The following is a 20,313-nucleotide window of genomic DNA, read 5'->3' as shown; positions in this document are numbered from 1 at the left end:
TGCTTCTTGCCCTAATGGTAGCCGAGCATTCTGGTCTCTTGCCAAAGCTATTGGCCGCAACTTTTGCCCATCTCTGCTCCCACCTCTGTCCAAACCAGATGGTTCTGTTGTCACTTCAGCCAAGGATAAAGCTGACCTGCTAGCATCCCATTTTTCTTCCAGCTCTTGTATTAATGATCTTGGTAAAACACTTCCCACCATTCCTAACACGCTCCATTCAATGCCTCCTGTGGTCTTCCGTCAAAAGGGTATCAGAAGGATTTTGATGAATCTTAATGCTAAGAAAGCTCCAGGTCCTGATGGTATTTCTCCACTTGTTCTCAAAACCTGTGCTCCTGAACTTACTCCTATTCTTTGCCGCCTTTTTTCACTTTCTTATTCCAAAGGTGTTTTTCCTTCGGCTTGGAAATTTGCACATATCCAGCCAGTTCCTAAAAAGGGTGACAAATCCCTCCCATCCAATTATCGTCCCATTGCAATTACTTTCTTTCTAACTTCTACTCTTTCTAAAGTAATGGAGAAATCAATTAACCGCCAACTCTTAAACTACCTAGAAACCTTCCGTCTGATCAACGATCGCCAGTATGGATTCCGTCAGTGTCGATCCACTGGTGATATTCTGGCTTATGTTACCCATTTATGGACTAATTCAATGGAAAGGTTCAGTGAAACACAAGTAGTTGCTGTTGACATCTCAAAGGCCTTTGATCGTGTTTGGCATAAAGGTCTTCTAAACAAACTTCCATCTTATGGTTTGCCAACTGTTTTTAGTAATTGGTTATCCAGTTTTCTCTCTGATCGCTCACTGAGGGTGATGGTAGATGGCTCTCTGTCTTCTAACTTCTCCACTAATGCCGGTGTCCCCCAAGGTTCAGTTCTTTCCCCCACTCTTTTCCTCTTGTATATCAATGACCTTCTTCCATTGACTGGAAATCCTATCCATAGTTTTGCCGATGATCGCACATTGCATTGAACTTTCCACTTTGAGAAACCTTGTCCTGCTCAATCAGCTTCAAGTTCTTGAAAATCTGCTGCCAATTCCTTAAATGCCGATCTTCAGGTAATTCTCCTGTGGGGCAAAGACAACTTAGTTGATTTCAACACTTCTAAAACTCAGTCTTGTCTTATATCTCGCAAAAAGGATTCTTCTGCTCCTATGGTTATCTTTAGTGACACTCCGATTTCTAGGCAAAATGATATATCTCTTTTGGGGATTACCCTGACTTCTAATCTCTCTTGGCACAAGCACATTACAAATATTGCTTCCTCTGCATCTAAAAAACTTGGTTTTCTCTTTCGCTCTCGGCGTTACTTTTCTTCCAAACAGCTGCTCGCTCTGTATAAATCGCAAATCCGCCCTGCCATGGAATATTGTTCTCACATCTGGGGTGGTGCCCCCAAAACCTCTCTCAGGCTTCTTGATTCCATTCAGAAGAGGACAGTTAGGTTAATTAATGATTCATCTCTAACAGAGTCTCTCCACTCGCTTTCTCATAGACGCACTGTTTCTGCTGCATGCCTCTTCTACAGATACTTCCATGGGCACTGTTCTTCTGAATTAGCTTCTATAATTCCCACTCTCTCTCTTTCAAAACAGTCCGAACACGTGCCGCCACCAGCCAACATCCATTTACTGTCCAACTTCAAACCCACAGAACCAACTTTTCATCTTCCTCATTTATTCATTCAACTGCCGTTTTCTGGAACAACCGTCCTTCATACGTATTTCCTGAAAATTACAATCTACAGAAGTTCAAGTCCAATATCAACAAATATCTTCTTTCGTCTTCTCAACCTCCAACCCAAGCACGGTACTAAGTACTATAGGTTCTAATACCTCTCGTGTTTGGGGTTCCCATAAAAAAAAAAAAAAAATTCTTCTGAAAAAAGATACAAGAAGGGAAACTGCCAGGTGTTGAAAGTAGCAGTAGTGGTCAGTGATAATGGCAATTTCAAAATTACATATTTCAAAGTTTCTTTTTATTTTGTTTTGCACATCTGTTTTCTCTCTTACACTGTTGCTATGAAAGCAGTATAAAAAAAAAAAAAAGGAAAGAGATGAAGATAGAATGTGTTTGTTTTATGACCAATAATATGGCTATGAAAATACTGATGTGATAATGCCAAGTAATGATACTGATTTTGAAATAATTTAAAAATTATCTAGTTAACCATTCCCAGTATCTTTCAGGAGCTTCTTGTATATCAGCGTGAAACGTAATTTAAAAACTAGTCTGCCTCAATCTTCTAGGTGAGATGACACATATTCAGAGTCAAATTCCTTATTAGGTATGTATTGTCAAGAAGGCCTAAAAAACTCTTCTGGATGAATGACACACAGGAGTGAAGTAGTTACATTTTGTCGGGTGGGGGGGCATATGCGTGCACATGCATGCATGCTTCAGAACTCTGGCAATTTTTTTTTTGTTTATTACTAGATTCATGAGTTTCATTCCAAATGAAATTTGCTTTGGTCACCAGCTGTTGATACTTAAGTAAAAGTAAAGCATTCAAGTAAAAAGCTGCTAACCTTACAATCCACAGAACCTGAAAACCCGACCAAAACCAAAATCCGACTTCAAGTATAAAAAAAAAAAAGAAATTAGGATACAACCCTTCTCTGTGTTAGCATTCACAGTTTGTGTTCACAGACTGGAAAAGGGAAACCAAAACCACCTGGGCAGGCATCGTATGTGCTCTACCTACACAACTGCTGGCATTAATTTTGGTTTGCTTCAACCAGGAGTTATGGCTGCATTAAGGATTGTTTTATGCATTTTTTGTTTGTGTTAAATTACCATTTTCACTTAAGTTTCCTTCAGATTCTTCACTAATAAAAAGATATCAGCACATGCAGTCTATTAACCCAATTATATTAATCATGACTTCAGTATCTGATAAGCATGTATGGGAATGTATAGAAATGTACAGAAATGAATATTAACATTAACCTGACAAAAATCCTAAAAAAAAAGAAGTCTTGTAAAATTATAAAAGACAAATATCTATAAAAATTTTACAAAAATTCCTAAAAGTTGGCATGGTTTGAATAAAAAATATTATTTTTCTCCTAACTCCACCATATTCCATAAATTTCCGCAGCCTTGCATGTTACAGCTAATAGCACAAAGTATAGTCAATGTACCTTCTTTTGTGTTAATCTCTAACACAAAAAAAAAAGGGGGGGGGGGGAATTACTGATAAGTTCCAAAGCAAATGAGTTGAGCTGTTTAAGGCAATTAAAGACCATTAGGTCTTTAACTTCCAAGGCAATTAAAAACCAAAACAACAACAACAACAATTCCAGACCAGTTTGCATATAAGTACAACTGAACATCCCAAACTTCCTAGACAAAACCTGTATCTACAGATCAGATTGGTTAATTAAAGCCCCATATGAAAAAAAGTTCTTTATGGGAAACAACTCTGATTTGTAAAAGGAATCAAACTTCAGATCTTTTTCAAAGAGGCAACGAGTGGCTTCGCCACTCATTACCCATTTAAAATTCATTATCCTGTCAACCTTCAAGGAGGATGTATTCCAGAAAACAGAAAGAGAAGGGAAAATAAGTGCTTAAACTGTTTACAATATAAAGAATAAAAGTCATTCATTTTAACTTTGTGTCAGAATATCATTCTGTCCTTGTCTTTATTGGCGTAATGTGAAACAATAACAATTCGATATCATTACTGATTACTTTATATCAGCACAGTTTGATCAACAGAATTTTACTTTTAAAGTACAATAATTAAAAAGTGAGGGTGAAGCATATATATATATTTTTTCCAAACAGTAATGTATTAATTGCATTAAAATTAATGCTCAATAAGAAAACAATTTCATTTAAATTTGACGTATGTATTATTGGCAATTACAAATTGAGAATATAATTTGATACATACCTAAGGGATTAACCTCTAAATAGGTAAAGTACAAGTCTACATAAACATCATAAAGAGCAGCAATAAAAGTTGCAACATAGCTGTAAAAAAAGGGTATATAATGTACACACACACACACACAATAGAGAGAGAGAGAGAGAGAGAGAGAGAGAGAGAGAGAGAGAGAGAGAGAGAGAGAGAGAGAGAGAGAGAGAGAGAGAAAATGCTACTAAAACAACTTTTAAACAGTTAATTTTTATACAGTACAAACACTAAAATTTTTGCAAGTGTTCAATCTTTTGAAGTTTCCATTAGCTATGCACACTGAAGAGTTAGATAAATTCTAAAAAAAACTTAATTCTGTTGGTGTAACAACTTTCACTTCTTATACTAGTCTTTTTAATTACTACCTTTATAAAATATTTGAAGGGATAAATTTTGGAGGCAAGCCATTAACACTATACTAACATCACACAGCCTAACATACCTAATAAATTTTTTAATTGCTACTAGCTGAAAACTTATCTGACTTGAAGCGCAAAACCATAATTTTAGTGCAGATGAATGGAACTGGATTCATTGTATAATGTTAATGATTGTCATCATCATCATCATCATCAGCCATTTTCAATCCACTGCAGGATGAAGGCCTCTCCAGCAACTTTCCAGTTCCTTCTGTTTTGAGCACTGATCATCCATTTACTACTCAAAAACTCATTGATTTCATCTATCCATCTCCGCCTTTGTCTTCCAGGTTTTCTTCTAGCTCCTCTTGGGTACCATTCTGTTATTTTCTTAGTCCATCTGTCATCATGTCTTCGAGCTATGTGTCCTGCCCAAGACCATTTTAGTTCTTTAGTTTGGATAAGAATGTCCTTTACTTGAGTTTGCTGCCTAATCCATGTGTTTCTCTTCTTATCTAACAGTCTAATTCCCAATATAATTCGTTCCATTCTTCGCTGTGTAGTTCTTAGCTTCTCTTCCATTCTTTTGGTGAGTGCCCAAGTTTCACTTCCATAAGTCATGGTGGGGAGTATACATTGATTCATTATTTTACGTTTCAGACAAACTGGGATATTGCTCTTCAGTATGTGACTATATTTCCTGAATGCTATCCATCCAAAATTTATTCTTCTCTTGACTTCCAGCCATTTATCATTATTACAGCTAATAACTTGTCCCAGATAAGTATATGACTCCACCTTTTCAATTACTGCTCCTTCAATCATTATTTCCCTTTCCGTGGCATACTTGTTCATCATTACTTTTGTTTTAGCCATATTCATCTTTAGTCCAAAATCCTTACTAACTGTGCATAACTGATTAAGATTTTCCTCTAATTCGTTGGGATCGTGGCTTATGACCACAATGTCATCTGCAAATCGTAAATGGTTTAGGTACTCTCCGTTCACATTGACTCCTTTCTGCGACCATTCTAATCTTCTGAAAGCTTCCTCAAGGGCAGCAGTAAACAGCTTCGGAGATATTGTGTCTCCTTGTCGAACTCCTTTCTCGATTTTAAATTTGCTACTGTCTTTGTCTAGTCTAATAAAGGATGTAGCACTCTCATATATTTTCTTCAAAATCATAATATATGGAGTATCTATGCCTTGTCTTTCCAGTGCCCGAAACATTGCCTTATGCTGTATGGAGTCAAATGCCTTTTCATAATCCACAAATGCCAGGCATAATGGTGTTTTATATTCATTTGCTTTCTCCATTAGCTGTGATATTACGTGAAGGTGATCCATAGTTGAGAATCCTGTCCTAAAGCCAGCTTGCTCTTTCGGTTGATTCTCATCAAGTATTCTTTCTAATCTGTTAGTAATGACCCTTGTGAACAACTTGTAGATATGGGATAACAAGCTAATTGGTCTATAATTTCCAATTTCTGATTTATCTCCTTTCTTATGCAGCAAAACTATGATTGCATTATTCCACTGCTTAGGCATCGCACCTTTTCTAATGCACTTTGTGAAGAGCCTTGCCAGTATTTGTGTTATGTCTCTTCCTCCCAATTTTAACAACTCTACAGTAACTTCATCTTCCCCCGGGGCTTTCCGATTCTTCATTTTCTTCAATGCATGTTCTACCTCATCAGGAAGAATATCGGGTATGTCGTATGTGTTGCTACTTTGCAATCCGTCTTCCCCACTGCTGGTATCATTCCCTCGCTCCTTGTATAACTCTTTATAGTAGTCTTCTGCTATTTGAATTATGCCTTCTCTGCTGTTTATAAGTACACCATCGCTATTCTTCAGTTTCAGTATCATTTGTCTTTCTGTATTACTGCTCATGGCTGCTGATTTAAATCCTTTGTTTTCCCTTAATGCTTGTTCTACTTTTCTCGTGTTAAATCTTCTTATGTCCTCTCTGAGTCTCTTTCTAATGGCTTTGCATAACTCAGTATACTCAATTTTCTCCCTGTCAGTGTTTTTCTTGCTCTTCATTTGTCGTCTTTGGTTCATCATGACAAGTGTTTCTTGACTAATTTTTTCTTCTTTGGATTTCTGTTTCCCTATAGGTTTCTTGGGCTTTATCACTTTCAAAAAGTTGTAATATTCCTCGTCGATATCTTGGTCCTAAGCAGTCTGCAGAAGCTCATACTTGTTCTTAAGTTCCAGTACATACTGCTTTTTCTCCTCTTCTGTTATCTCAAAGACCTTTGTATTATTTACTCGAGTCAGTTTTTTCCTTTCCTTTCCTACATCTATATCAAGTGTACATCTTACCATTCTGTGATCACTTCCAACATTTACCTTATTTAGGACGGTAACATCAGTCACAATATATCTTCTGTTAGTGAGGATGAAGTCGATTTCATTAGTTGTTAATCCATTTGGACTCTTCCATGTCCACTTTCTGTTCACCCTTTTCTTGAAAAAAGTGTTCATTACTGACATTCCTTGAGATTCTGCAAATTCCACAAGTCTTTCACCTCTTTTATTTCTTTCACCAATTCCAAAATTTCCTATAGTTCCTCTTTCTGCACTGTTTTGCCTTTTTCCAACCTTAGCATTGAAGTCCCCCATAATAATAGTGTAGTGGGTTTTCTGCTCATCTAGAAGACTCTCAATTTCAGTGTACATTTCTTCAACCTCTTCATCATCATGGCTCGATGTTGGTGCATAAATCGTTATAATCTTTAGCTTGTACCTCTTAGAAATCTTGAGTATTAGTCTTGACACCCTTGGTGATGTACTTTTGAATTCCAAAATGTTGTTTTTAAAATCTTTATGGACCAGAAACCCAACTCCACCTTCACTCCTTTCACTGTTTCCATTGGTGTACAGCAGATTTCCACTTGATAAACTTATAAGTGATTCATTTCTTCTTCTTCTTCTTCTTCTTCTTCTTGTTCTTCTTCATCATCATTTCTTCTTCATCATGATTTCTTCTTCTTGTTTCAGCCAAACCAATGATATTCCAATTCACATTTTCTAATTCCTTTTCCAGCTCTAATATCCTGTCTTCACCGATGAGTGATTGTACGTTATAACAGGCCAAGTTCAATTTCCGTGCATGGCAGCCTGGTCGTACCCAGAGATTCTTAGCACCCTCTGCTTCCACTCTGATCCTCTCGCTGCCGTAAGAGGGAGAGTGAAAGCTGCTGGGGACTGAGGGCCATTTGTATTGTTGTGCTGTCATTGCTGGAGGGTTTGGTCTTTTCCTCTTCACGCTGACCAGGCGTCTTGAAGAGAACCACTCTACACGTTCGTTGCCACCTAAGTGACGTAACAGGGCTTACCATCGAGAAGGTGTGCATGAGTGGATTTTAGGGAGGCAGGCCAACCGGACTTCTCCTAAATCTTCTGTAATAGAGAGATATTGGATCCATCAGTGTTTTAGGCTGAGTGTCTGATAACACACAGGATACCTGTTCCCCTCTAAGCCCCTTAATGATTGTAATGAATAATAAATATGGCATTTGAATAAGAACATATTTATATATTACCACATTTTTCTATATCAAAAGATATGTAGATAACATAAAGCACATTTTTTGTAGTACATAAATACTTAATATAGTATCTTAAATACTTAACATAAATAGTAAATAAATACATAAACCAAAACAGTTTTCTATTTTAACTTTGAATTATCACTGTAATGATTCAAAGAATGTTAAATACAATCTGTTAAGGGTGCAAATCAGTCATGTTTAATATAAAACAGACTACATAGAGATCAAATATGTATTATCTTTTAAGGATTAGACCAAGACTTGATTATATGAAATTCAAATTTTAGAATGCAAAGTGTGAAGAACTTAATTTTACCAGACTACAGAAAATAGTAAACAGAAAATTTATTTTATCAGAACTAGTTATTAAAATGACAGTATAACACAAGAAAACAAAGCTGATGTAACATCAGCTATCAATAAAACTAAACAAAATGCCTCCATAATGTTATATTTTATCTACTTCTAAATATTCATCTAATCCCTCTTTATACTTAAATAAGCTCTCTGATGCCTACTACAAAGCTAAGCAGGAAATAATTCCAACAGTTCATTACTCATTGACTACAGGCAAATTTTCTTACACCCATTCTACAATTATCTTTCCTTAACTAGAAACTTTGTTTGCATTATCCTAAAAAAATAAAATATGCTTCCATCAAGTTTACTTAACCCATTTAAGGCCTTGGACACCTGATTTAGATCCTCTCATAGGTACCTATTTTTTTTTTTTTTTTTTTAATTTTTAGCCTAAAGCACTGGAGTCTCTTCATGTAAAAATATGACTTTGCATCCACAACTAATCATATTTCCTTCTTTTCTACACTCTCAAACAAGTCTGTCTGAAACTTCCAGACCATCACACAGTACTCAAGATATGGTTTGGACATTAATTTGTACAGTAGGAAAATTACATCTTTTTCTGTATTGGCAAATTTTCATATATAAACTTATAGTATTAGAATGGCTAAATGATGCATTTTAAATTTTGAACTTTTCGGCATTTAACAAAAAAAAAAAATCACTCACTCATGCTTTCCCTTTCCCCTATTGTTATAAAAAGTGACTACCCAATTCTGCACTGGACTTAATCAAACTCACCACTTCAGCTACCATGGTTGGTAATTTATTCCAATAATCCACAATACAATAACTGAACATAAACCTCAGATCCAGCCTTCATGGGGGTCTATCCATTTATATTAAGGGAGGCAGCAAAAGAGGTTTTAAAAGAGGTCTTAATTTTAGCCATAATTAAGAAACATTCTTGGATTTGTGAGAGGTCTATATGGACTGAATATGTGTGAATGTAAGCCCAATTCACAAAGGGGATCAAAGGGTAACATGAATAAATACAGACCTGTTAGCTGGACTTCTGTTCCAGGGAAATGAGGTCACTAGTTAAGGAAGTAATGCAAGAACATCTAGAAAGGTCACAGTACGGATTTGTTACGAGGCAATCTTGTCTGACCAATTAGATTGGATACTATGACACCATGAAAAAGGAAATGGATGCAAGAAATAATTGTGACATCATTTACTTGGATTTAGAAAAAGCTTTTGGCACCATTGCACATGAAAGACTGCTGTACAAATAGGAGCAGTGTGACACTGACAACAAGTTACTGCTCTGGATAAAGGGATGATTGAGTGGGAGAAGACAGAGTTATTATCAATGGGCACTGCTTTTCTTAAACACATTATTTGGTTTTTAAGAGCATTAGCAACTAAGGCCATATTGCTCCGGGGATATGCGGTGGTCATTCCCTGACCTTTCTGCATCCTCCGTATTTGGTGGATCATGGGCTCGAACCCCGATCTAATCAAGAAGCATGTGCTACGCACTGCTGCTCCTGCCCAACTGGCCACATCTTAACATGCTGCCAGGACAGCTCATGGGGTTTTGTCAATGATATACAGAAACTTTGCTAGCAGGGATAAGGAGATGATTATCCCTTTGTATAAGGCAGGGGTCGGCAACTTGCAGCTCTTTGAACATGTAATTGCGGCTCTTTAACTTTTAGCCCACATGAAGCACAATTTGAAATGGAGTTAGAGGACTTAAAAATCAAGGACATGTGGAGTGCAAGACTAAAATGCTTTAAAACTGAAATTGAGGATTTGGAGAGGCAAAAGGCTGTCTTTGCAATTCTACACAAATGGACGGCGATAGATGAGTTGAAAAGCAAGAACAAATTGTGTTTGATGTGTGGAGTAGCTTATCAGACCGTATATAAATTTTAAAATATTTGCGTTTGGACTTCTCTCAGTTTTTGTTCACCATATTCCTGTGGGCAAATATTTTCGAACATGAACTATATTAAAAAATAAATCAGGAAACAGTCTGAACAATGCAAGTTTCTCGGCTTGTTTAAAGATGAAAATTATGGAATACTCGCCTGATGTTGAGAGACTCGCTCAAGAAGTTCAGCAGCAAATGTCACATTAATTTGTACCCACCTAATTGGACGTTTATTACGTTTTTTCAAGATTAATAATATTTCAAAAAATATATATATTTTTTAATAAAACACCTTCCCACTATTCCATTTCTTAAAAAACTCACCCCCCCTCCTTCCAGCTTGAGCTGAGATGCGGCTCTTCGGATTCTTTTTTTATTATTATTATTATTATTATTATTATTATTATTATAGCAAAAATGGCTCTTCACTCTAAAAAGGATGTCGACCCCTGATATAAGGCCATGGTTAGGCAGCATCTTGCGTACTGTATACAAGTCTGGAAGCCTCACTTTAGGAAGGGTGTAGATCTGCTGGAATGGGTGCGGACAAGGGCAGCCAGATTGGCGAAGAGAACAAAAAAGTGCTCTTACCTAGAAAGGCTTCAGTTCTGCAAATTGCAGCATCTCAAGACTAGACATCTGCAGGGAGATCTGATTGAGGTGTTTAAAACCTTGAATGGATTCAGTAAACTGAATGTTAAATGGTATTCTTCCACTTGTTGAGATTACACACATGGGGGGGGGCATACATTTAAATTAAGGAAGGATGAATGCAGGATAGATGTGAGAGTTCGCCTTCAGCTAGCGGTGGCTGATTGTTCGAACAGGCTTTCATCCCATTTTTTTCAACCCAACCAATAATAAATTAGCCAGTGAATGGGTTGAATAAATTCAAGGGAGAACTAGACAAATTCTTGGAGGGTACAGATGGGTGAACTGCATTTTTTTTTCTGCTGATGCTATATAAGCTTGCTTTCTTGTATCATTTTCCATTACTATTACTACCACTAAATGTTACTAGTGGAATCACACAGGGTTCAGTGCTGCGCCCATTATTGTTTTCAATATTCATTAATGATACTAATGAAGGGATATCAGGCCTATATCTAGGTCTGCAGATGATACAAAGGTTGGCAGGGTGGTTAATGACAATAATCAGGGTATGCAACTTCAACAAGATTTAGATAAATTAGGCAGATAGGCTGAGAAGTGACAATTGAAGTTTAACATTGACAAATAAAAGGTATTTCATATAGGTAGCAGTAATCCCAGATTAACATACTAATTGTGTTGTTCCACATTCAGGATAATGGAGAAAAAAAAGACCATGATAAATTCTCTGAGAAGTGTGCACAGGTTGCCTGGACAGTGCATATGGTTTTGTCAACGATATACTGAAATTTTGCCAGTATGAATAAGGAGGTGATTATGCTGTTGTATAAGGCAATGGTTAGAGACAGTGCTTTTTTTTTGTAAAAAAATAGGTGCCGGTACTCATTCTTTGCTATCAGGAAAAATTGAAAATTAAAAGGATATGAAAAGTACTCTAAAATTTTTTTTTTCCCTGATATTGTTACTTTCGTAGTAATGTTTTTGGAATAAGAACAAAAAATTTAGTATATTAACACAGTTTATTAAGTGTAAATTAATTATTGAAGTATATATAGAAAAATAAGTAAAATGTGAATAAAATAAGTAAATAAATCGGTCAACTACTGAGTGCCGGGCACTCAGGATGACACGAATGGTCATTAGTGTAGTATCTCAAATAGAGCGCTTTATGGTAACTGAAAAAAGTTTCTAGTACCCCGGCTTGGCCTAAAACTGAGGAAATAACGAAAACATTGTCTATTTGACTTTTTCCAGTTGTTGTGAATGCCAAGGGTGGGAGAAGCGACTCAGACTTCTTCCTGGAGAAGCGACTGGCAGGTGAGGGCCGTGCATGACTCCGTGCAGGCACCTCTCCACCACCAACGCCTCAACACTGGCTCTCTGAGTATCTCCTAGCCGGGACAACTCCAGCTTTGAAAATTGTTGAAAATACTTCTGGTCGCAAAATTTATAAATGACCTTTATAGATCATCATCATCATCATCAGCCATTTTCAATCCACTGCAGGATGAAGGCCTCTCCAGCAACTTTCCAGTTCCTTCTGTTTTGAGCACTGGCCATCCATTTACTACTCAAAAACTCATGAATTTCATCTATCCATCTTCGCCTTTGTCTTCCAGGTTTTCTTCTAGCTCCTCTTGGGTACCATTCTGTTATTTTCTTAGTCCATCTGTCATCATGTCTTCGAGCTATGTGTCCTGCCCAAGACCATTTTAGTTCTTTAGTTTTGATAAGAATGTCCTTTACTTGAGTTTGCTGCCTAATCCATGTGTTTCTCTTCTTATCTAACAGTCTGATTCCCAATATAATTCGTTCCATTCTTCGCTGTGTAGTTCTTAGCTTCTCTTCCATTCTTTTGGTGAGTGCCCAAGTTTCACTTCCATAAGTCATGGTGGGGAGTATACATTGATTCATTATTTTACATTTCAGACAAACTGGGATATTGCTCTTCAGTATGTGACTATATTTCCTGAATGCTATCCATCCAAAATTTATTCTTCTCTTGACTTCCAGCCATTTATCATTATTACAGCTAATAACTTGTCCCAGATAAGTATATGACTCCACCTTTTCAATTACTGCTCCTTCAATCATTATTTCCCTTTCTGTGGCATACTTGTTCATCATTACTTTTGTTTTAGCCATATTCATCTTTAGTCCAAAATCCTTACTAACTGCGCATAACTGATTAAGATTTTCCTCTAATTCTTTGGGATCGTGGCTTATGACCACAATGTCATCTGCAAATCGTAAATGGTTTAGGTACTCTCCGTTCACATTGACTCCTTTCTGCGACCAGTCTAATCCTCTGAAAGCTTCCTCAAGGACAGCAGTAAACAGCTTCGGAGATATTGGGTATCCTTGTCGAACTCCTTTCTCGATTTTAAATTTGCTACTGTCTTTGTCTAGTCTAATAAAAGATGTAGCACTCTCATATATTTTCTTCAAAATCATAATATATGGAGTATCTATGCCTTGTCTTTCCAGTACCCGAAACATTGCCTTATGCTGTATGGAGTCAAATGCCTTTTCATAATCCACAAATGCCAGGCATAATGGTGTTTTATATTCATTTGCTTTCTCAATTAGCTGTGATATTACGTGAAGGTGATCCATAGTTGAGAATCCTGTCCTAAAGCCAGCTTGCTCTTTCGGTTGATTCTCATCAAGTATTCTTTCTAATCTGTTAGTAATGACCCTTGTGAACAACTTGTAGATGTGGGATAACAAGCTAATTGGTCTATAATTTCCAATTTCTGATTTACCTCCTTTCTTATTCAGCAAAACTATGATTGCATTATTCCACTGCTTAGGCATCACACCTTTTCTAATGCACTTTGTGAAGAGCCTTGCCAGTTTTTGTGTTATGTCTCTTCCTCCCAATTTTAACAACTCTACAGTAACTTCATCTTCCGCCGGGGCTTTCCGATTATTCATTTTCTTCAATGCATGTTCTACCTCATCAGGAAGAATATCGGGTATGTCGTATGTGTTGCTACTTTGCAATCCATCTTCCCCACTGCTAGTATCATTCCCTCGCTCCTTGTATAATTCTCTATAGTAGTCTTCTGCCATTTGAATTATGCCTTCTCTGCTGTTTATAAGTACACCATCGCTATTCTTCAGTTTCAGTATCATTTGTCTTTCTGTATTACTGCTCATGGCTGCTGATTTAAATCCTTTGTTTTCCCTTAATGCTTGTTCTACTTTTCTTGTGTTAAATCTTCTTATGTTCTCTCTGAGTCTCTTTCTAATGGCTTTGCATAACTCAGTATACTCAATTTTCTCCCTGTCAGTGTTTTTCTTGCTCTTCATTTGTCGTCTTTGGTTCATCATGACAAGTGTTTCTTGACTAATTTTTTCTTCTTTGGATTTCTGTTTCCCTATAGGTTTCTTGGGCTTTATCACTTTCAGAAAGTTGTAATATTCCTTGTCGATATCTTGGTCCTGAGCAGTCTGCAGAAGCTCAAACTTGTTCTTAAGTTCCAGTACATACTGCTTTTTCTCCTCCTCTGTTATTTCAAAGACCTTTGTATTATTTACTCGAGTCAGTTTTTTCCTTTCCTTTCCTACATCTATATCAAGTGTACATCTTACCATTCTGTGATCACTTCCAACATTTACCTTATTCAGGACGGTAGCATCATTCACAATATATCTTCTGTTAGTGAGGATGAAGTCGATTTCATTAGTTGTTAATCCATTTGGACTCTTCCATGTCCTCTTTCTGTTCACCCTTTTCTTGAAAAAAGTGTTCATTACTGACAGTCCTTGAGATTCTGCAAATTCCACAAGTCTTTCACCTCTTTCATTTCTTTCACCAATTCCAAAATTTCCTATAGTTCCTCTTTCTGCGCTGTTTTGCCTTTTTCCAACCTTAGCATTGAAGTCCCCCATAATAATAGTGTAGTGGGTTTTCTGCTCATCTAGAAGACTCTCAATTTCAGTGTACATTTCTTCAACCTCTTCATCATCATGGTTCGATGTTGGTGCATAAATCATTATAATCTTTAGCTTGTACCTCTTAGAAATCTTGAGTATTAGTCTTGACACCCTTGGTGATGTACTTTTGAATTCCAAAACGTTGTTTTTGAAATCTTTATGGACCAGAAACCCAACTCCACCTTCACTCCTTTCACTGTTTACACTGGTGTACAGCAGATTTCCACTTGATAAACTTATAAGTGATTCATTTCTTCTTCTTGTTTCAGCCAAACCGATGATATTCCAATTCACATTTTCTAATTCCTTTTCCAGCTCTAATATCCTGTCTTCACCGATGAGTGATCCTACGTTATAACAGGCCAAGTTCAATTTCCGTGCATGGCAGCCTGGTCGTACCCAGAGATTCTTAGCACCCTCTGCTTCCACTCTGATCCTCTCGCTGCCGTAAGAGGGAGAGTGAAAGCTGCTGGGGACTGAGGGCCATTTGTATTGTTGTGCTCTCATTGCTGGAGGGTTTGGTCTTTTCCTCTTCACGCTGACCAGGCGTCTTGAAGAGAACCACTCTACACGTTCGTTGCCACCTAAGTGACGAAGGTGTGCATGAGTGGATTTTAGGGAGGCAGGCCAACCGGACTTCTCCTAAATCTTCTGTAATAGAGAGATATTGGATCCATCAGTGTTTTAGGCTGAGTGTCTGATAACACACAGGATACCTGTTCCCCTCTAAGCCCCTTATTAACTAACTATTTAGCAACATTTCTGTCACCAAAAGGAGAGTTACTTAGTACAAAGAAGCACGCCATCAAAGTGCAATAAAGAATTGGTTTTTTAATTTTAACACATAATTTATCATTTAATTATAAATGATAGATTTCAATCAGAATAGTTTTCCCTTGATAAGCATTGAATAATGCATAGCTAATGTGATTTTTAAATTTTTTGCTCCATTAGCAATGGAAGTAGAGAGGGGGGACACAAAAATTACCCACATTTTCCTGTCTGGCACCGCCATTTTTAATTTTAAAATTATATTTTAAACGTACTCGTTGAGCTCTTTCCAACGGTGTAGCTATAGGTTGTCAACAACATTTTATCACCGCACATTTTAACCCCCGCTCCATTTCTCAGACAAATTTTTATCAACAATGATCAATATGGCGTTATGTTGGCCCACTTGAAGTGCAAACCCATGCAAAATTTCTAGTCAATAAGTTGAGTAATTCCAGAGATACAATGCTGTAACAAACCGAGTGAAATTTTAAGGGTCCTTCGTTACACTATGGCCCCTAAAAATAATAAGTAAAAATAAATAACAAGTAAAAATAATTTTATAATAAAGTTTTTGTAGAATATTCCAAATTTTTATTAAGTTTTCATACGACACCCTATGCCGACTTCTTTTTTCCTCTTTGTGTGTGTCAGCTGCTGAATGATGTTTCCGAAGCAGCCACGAATCGACATATTTTGCTGGATCGAAGCGGATCAGCGGTGGGCATACAATTTTAAGAAACAGTAGTGAAGAAACTGTTTTTGTCATCAATGAAGCACTGGTTGGGCTGACAATCAGTTTCATTTGTAAAAATCCACGTTCATATTCACTCGATGAAATTAGTATCATACTCAGAGCGTCCATCAAATTCTTCAATTCTTCCGAAACCATCTTTTCAATTAGGTACCCCTAATTGAAAGGTTACAGTTAAATGCAATTCATCACGAATTGCATTTAACTGTAACCTAATTGACAATTTCTAACTTCATTTTCACAAAATGCCAACAATTCATGCTTAGAAGGTTTAATACCTTCGTTGTCCTCGTTTTCCTTCTCTCGTTATCGGTATTGTCACTAGTTCTGAAATTTGAATTGTTTCTTTTCTTTTTTTTTTTTTTTTGAAACTGTCCAAAATGTCAGTGTCATTCGGATATTCAGGTACTGTGACCACGTAAACAGAGATAGGGAAAATTTACGGAAAAATGTCGATAACGCACTTCCGCGAAACAACAGATGATCATTTGTCGGGTTTTTTTTTTTTTTTTTTTTATGTGAACCCCAAACACGAGAGGTATTAGTACCTTAGTACTTAGTACCGTGCTTGGTTTGGAGGTAGAGAAGACGAAAGAAGATATTTGTTGACATTGGACTTGAACTTCTGTAGATTATAATTTTTAGGAAATACGTATGAAGGAAGGTTGTTCCAGAAAACGGCAGTTGAATGAATAAATGAGGAAGATGAAAAGTTGGTTCTGTGGGTTTGAAGTTGGACAGTAAATGGATGTTGGCTGGTGGCGGCACGTGTTCGGACTGTTTTGAAAGAGAGAGCAGGAATTATAGAGGTCAATTCAGAAGAACAGTGCCCATGGAAGTATCTGTAGAAGAGGCATGCAGCAGAAACAGTACTTATATGAGAAAGCGAGTGGAGAGACTCTATTAGAGCTGAATCATTAATTAACCTAACTGCCCTCTTCTGAATGGAATCAAGAAGCCTGAGAGAGGTTTTGGGGGCACCACCCCAGATGTGGGAACAATATTCCATGGCAGGGCGGATTTGCGATTTATACAGAGTGAACAGCTGTTTGGAAGAAAAGTAACACCGAGAGCGAAAGAGAAAACCAAGTTTTTTAGAGGCAGAGGAAGCAATATTTGTAATGTGCTTGTGCCAAGAGAGATTAGAAGTCAGGGTAATCCCCAAAAGAGATATATCATTTTGCCTAGAAATCGGAGTGTCACTAAAGATAACTATAGGAGCAGAAGAATCCTTTTTGTGAGATATAAGACAAGACTGAGTTTTAGAAGTGTTGAAATCAACTAAGTTGTCTTTGCCCCACTGGAGAATTACCTGAAGATCGACATTTAAGGAATTGGTAGCAGATTTTCGAGAAGTTGAAGCTGATTGAGCAGGACAAGTTTTCTCAAAATGGAAAGTGGAATGCAATGTGCTATCATTGGCAAAACTATGGATAGGATTTCCAGTCAATGGAAGAAGGTCATTAATATACAAGAGGAAAAGAGTGGGGGAAAGAACTAAACCTTGGGGGACACCGGCATGAGGGTGATGGTAGATGGCTCTCTGTCTTCTAACACAAGCACATTACAAATATTGCTTCCTCTGCCTCTAAAAAACTTGGTTTTCTCTTTCGCTCTCGGTGTTACTTTTCTTCCAAACAGCTGGATAACCAATTACTAAAAACAGTTGGCAAACCATAAGAAGATGGAAGCTTGTTTAGAAGACCTTTATGCCAAACACGATCAAAAGCCTTTGAGATGTCAAGAGCAACTTCTTGTGTTTCACTGAACTTTTCCACTGAATTAGTCCATAAATGGGTAACATAAGCCAGAATATCACCAGTGGATCGACACTGACGGAATCCATACTGGCGATCGTTGATCAGACGGAAGGTTTCTAGATAGTTTAAGAGTTGGCGGTTAATTGATTTCTCCATTACTTCAGAAAGAGTAGAAGTAACTGCAATGGGACAATAATTGGATGGGAGGGATTTGTCACCCTTTTTAGGAACTGGCTGGATATGAGCAAATTTCCAAGCAGAAGGAAAAACACCTTTGGAATAAGAAAGTGAAAACAGGCTGCAAAGAATAATAGTAAGTTCAGTAGCACAGGTTTTGAGAACAAGTGGAGAAATACCATCAGGACCTGGAGCTTTCTTAGTATCAAGATTCATCAAAATCCTTCTGATATCCTTTTGACGGAAGACAACAGAAGGCATTGAATGGAGCGTGTTGGGAATGGTGGGAGGTTTTTTACCAAGATCATTAATACATCAGTTGGAAGAAAAATGGGATGCTAGCAGGTTAGCTTTATCCTTGGCTGAAGTGACAACAGAACCATCTGGTTTGGACAGAGGTGGGAGCAGAGATGGGCAAAAGTTGCGGCCAATAGCTTTGGCAAGAGACCAGAATGCTCGGCTACCATTAGGGCAAGAAGCAAGTTTTCTGCTCTTAGCCTGTTCAAACTCTAGTTTGGACTGATTAATAACTGCTTTACAATTGTTGCAAGCTTTGGTGTAGGCAGAAAATGAAACTGAAGAATTAGAAACAAGCCAATTATGATATGCAACATTCTTCTCTTGAACAGTCTTAGCACATTTATTGGAAAACCAAGGTTTAGATAAAGGACGAGATTTTAAAGTGGAGTGTGGGATAAAGGATTCCATTCCTGCAAGAATAATTTCACTGACACGATCTGAGCAAATGTCAATATCAGAAGTTTTGAAACAGTAATCCGACCATGGAAAAGAAGAAAAGAAGTCTCGCAGGTCATCCCATTTTGCATTCTTGTACTGCCAAACAACACAAGGTTGGGAATAGCCATGAGATAAAGGTTCCATTGGAGAAGAGACAATCACCAAGTTGTGATCTGAAGTGCCTAAAGGACCTCTCACTTCAACCGCGTACTTAGAAGGGTTGTTTGTGAGAAAAATATCAAGCATATTGGCTGTATGATTAGGATTGTCCTTTATTCTTGTGGGTAAATGAACAATCTGTGCTAGGTCATTAGTAATTGCAAAAGCCTCAGCATCCCGACCTGTTGGGTCGGTGTGACTAGAAAACGGAAGCCAGCTGGAGTTGTGAACATTAAAATCACCAAGGAAAATTACCTCACTGTTAGGTAGTCAAGTTGCAAAGAAAGTCAACACTGGAGAAAGTCAAGTTGCAAAGAGAGGAAGTCAAAGAGCTCCAAGTGATTAGTAGAGTTGGGAGAACAGTAGAGACAACAGATGAATTTGACACAATGAGGTAGAGATTTTAAGCCAGAGAAGATCAAAGAGAGGAGATTCCAAATTGCCAAGTCTCTGACAGGGAGTATCAGAACGGACATATGCACATGTTCCACCTTTGAGGCGAAAGGAATCATACAACGAATAATTTGGGCATCTGAGATGAGCAGTAGTTGAATCAACCAATAACTGAGATTCAGTCAGAAAAAGTACATGGATTTTGGAAGACTGCAAGTGGAAATGGACATCGTTGAGATTAGAAATGAGACCACATATATTTGTGAAATGAATTAGGAAGTGCTTGGGAGGTTTAGATCTTTTCGCAGATAAGCTTGCTCTATTAGTTTGACAATTCATGGTGTATTCAATAGTAAGAAAAAGTGGGTGGGACATGCTGTATGAAGTAATGAAATTTTTGGATATGGCGTACACGTGGTAAGAATATACCCAGATCCTTGACATAACGTGGCCTCGACAATGCTCCCGCATACACACTACTCAGACTCCCTCCAGTCACTATCTGGCAGAGTAGAGGTAGCAAGATTATACACTAGCTGATCCTGAAGCCTCCTAGAGAGTTACCAATAGGTTCGGTCCGGTGTACTAACTAGTGGCCGGCCTGCGAACACCATTTTAGAGTTGTACCCTCGAAATGTAAGGAATATTGGATCTTGTCACGACGTTCATCGTAACCTCAAAAGTCATCAATCATACTGCATGATGGAAGAGATAGTGAAGGGTTGACCGGAACTTAGCTCTAGAGACTAAACATGGGTTCCACCACTTCAAGCCTCCAATAAGCAAGGTGGTGGTATTTCACCGGTTGATGAGAGTCATCTACCACCTAGTACTGCCTGGTAACATAGAGGGGTGGCATTCCTCCATGTGGTGTGGGTGCCACACCTCGACCCCTGCTTACGTTGGTTCACACCTGGGT

The 20,313-nt window shown here is 37.7% G+C and overlaps 1 protein-coding gene across 2 annotated transcripts in view; it reads right to left on the bottom strand.

Annotated features, from left to right (window-relative positions):
• The window catches only part of ATPCL (ATP-citrate synthase), a 551,864-nt gene that overhangs the window by 406,004 nt on the left and 125,547 nt on the right, over positions 1-20,313 (bottom strand). For both annotated transcript variants that reach the window (XM_090382775.1, XM_090382774.1), the window contains exon 7: positions 3,904-3,983. In XM_090382775.1, the coding sequence (XP_090238901.1) occupies positions 3,904-3,983 (80 nt within the window). The remainder of the gene's footprint in view (positions 1-3,903; positions 3,984-20,313) is intronic.

The sequence above is a fragment of the Mastigoproctus giganteus genome, chromosome 10, assembly GCF_048544385.1.
Source record: "Mastigoproctus giganteus isolate SK-2022 chromosome 10, ASM4854438v1, whole genome shotgun sequence".
NCBI lineage: Eukaryota > Metazoa > Arthropoda > Arachnida > Uropygi > Thelyphonidae > Mastigoproctus > Mastigoproctus giganteus.
This window is presented reverse-complemented; position numbering and strand designations above follow the sequence as displayed.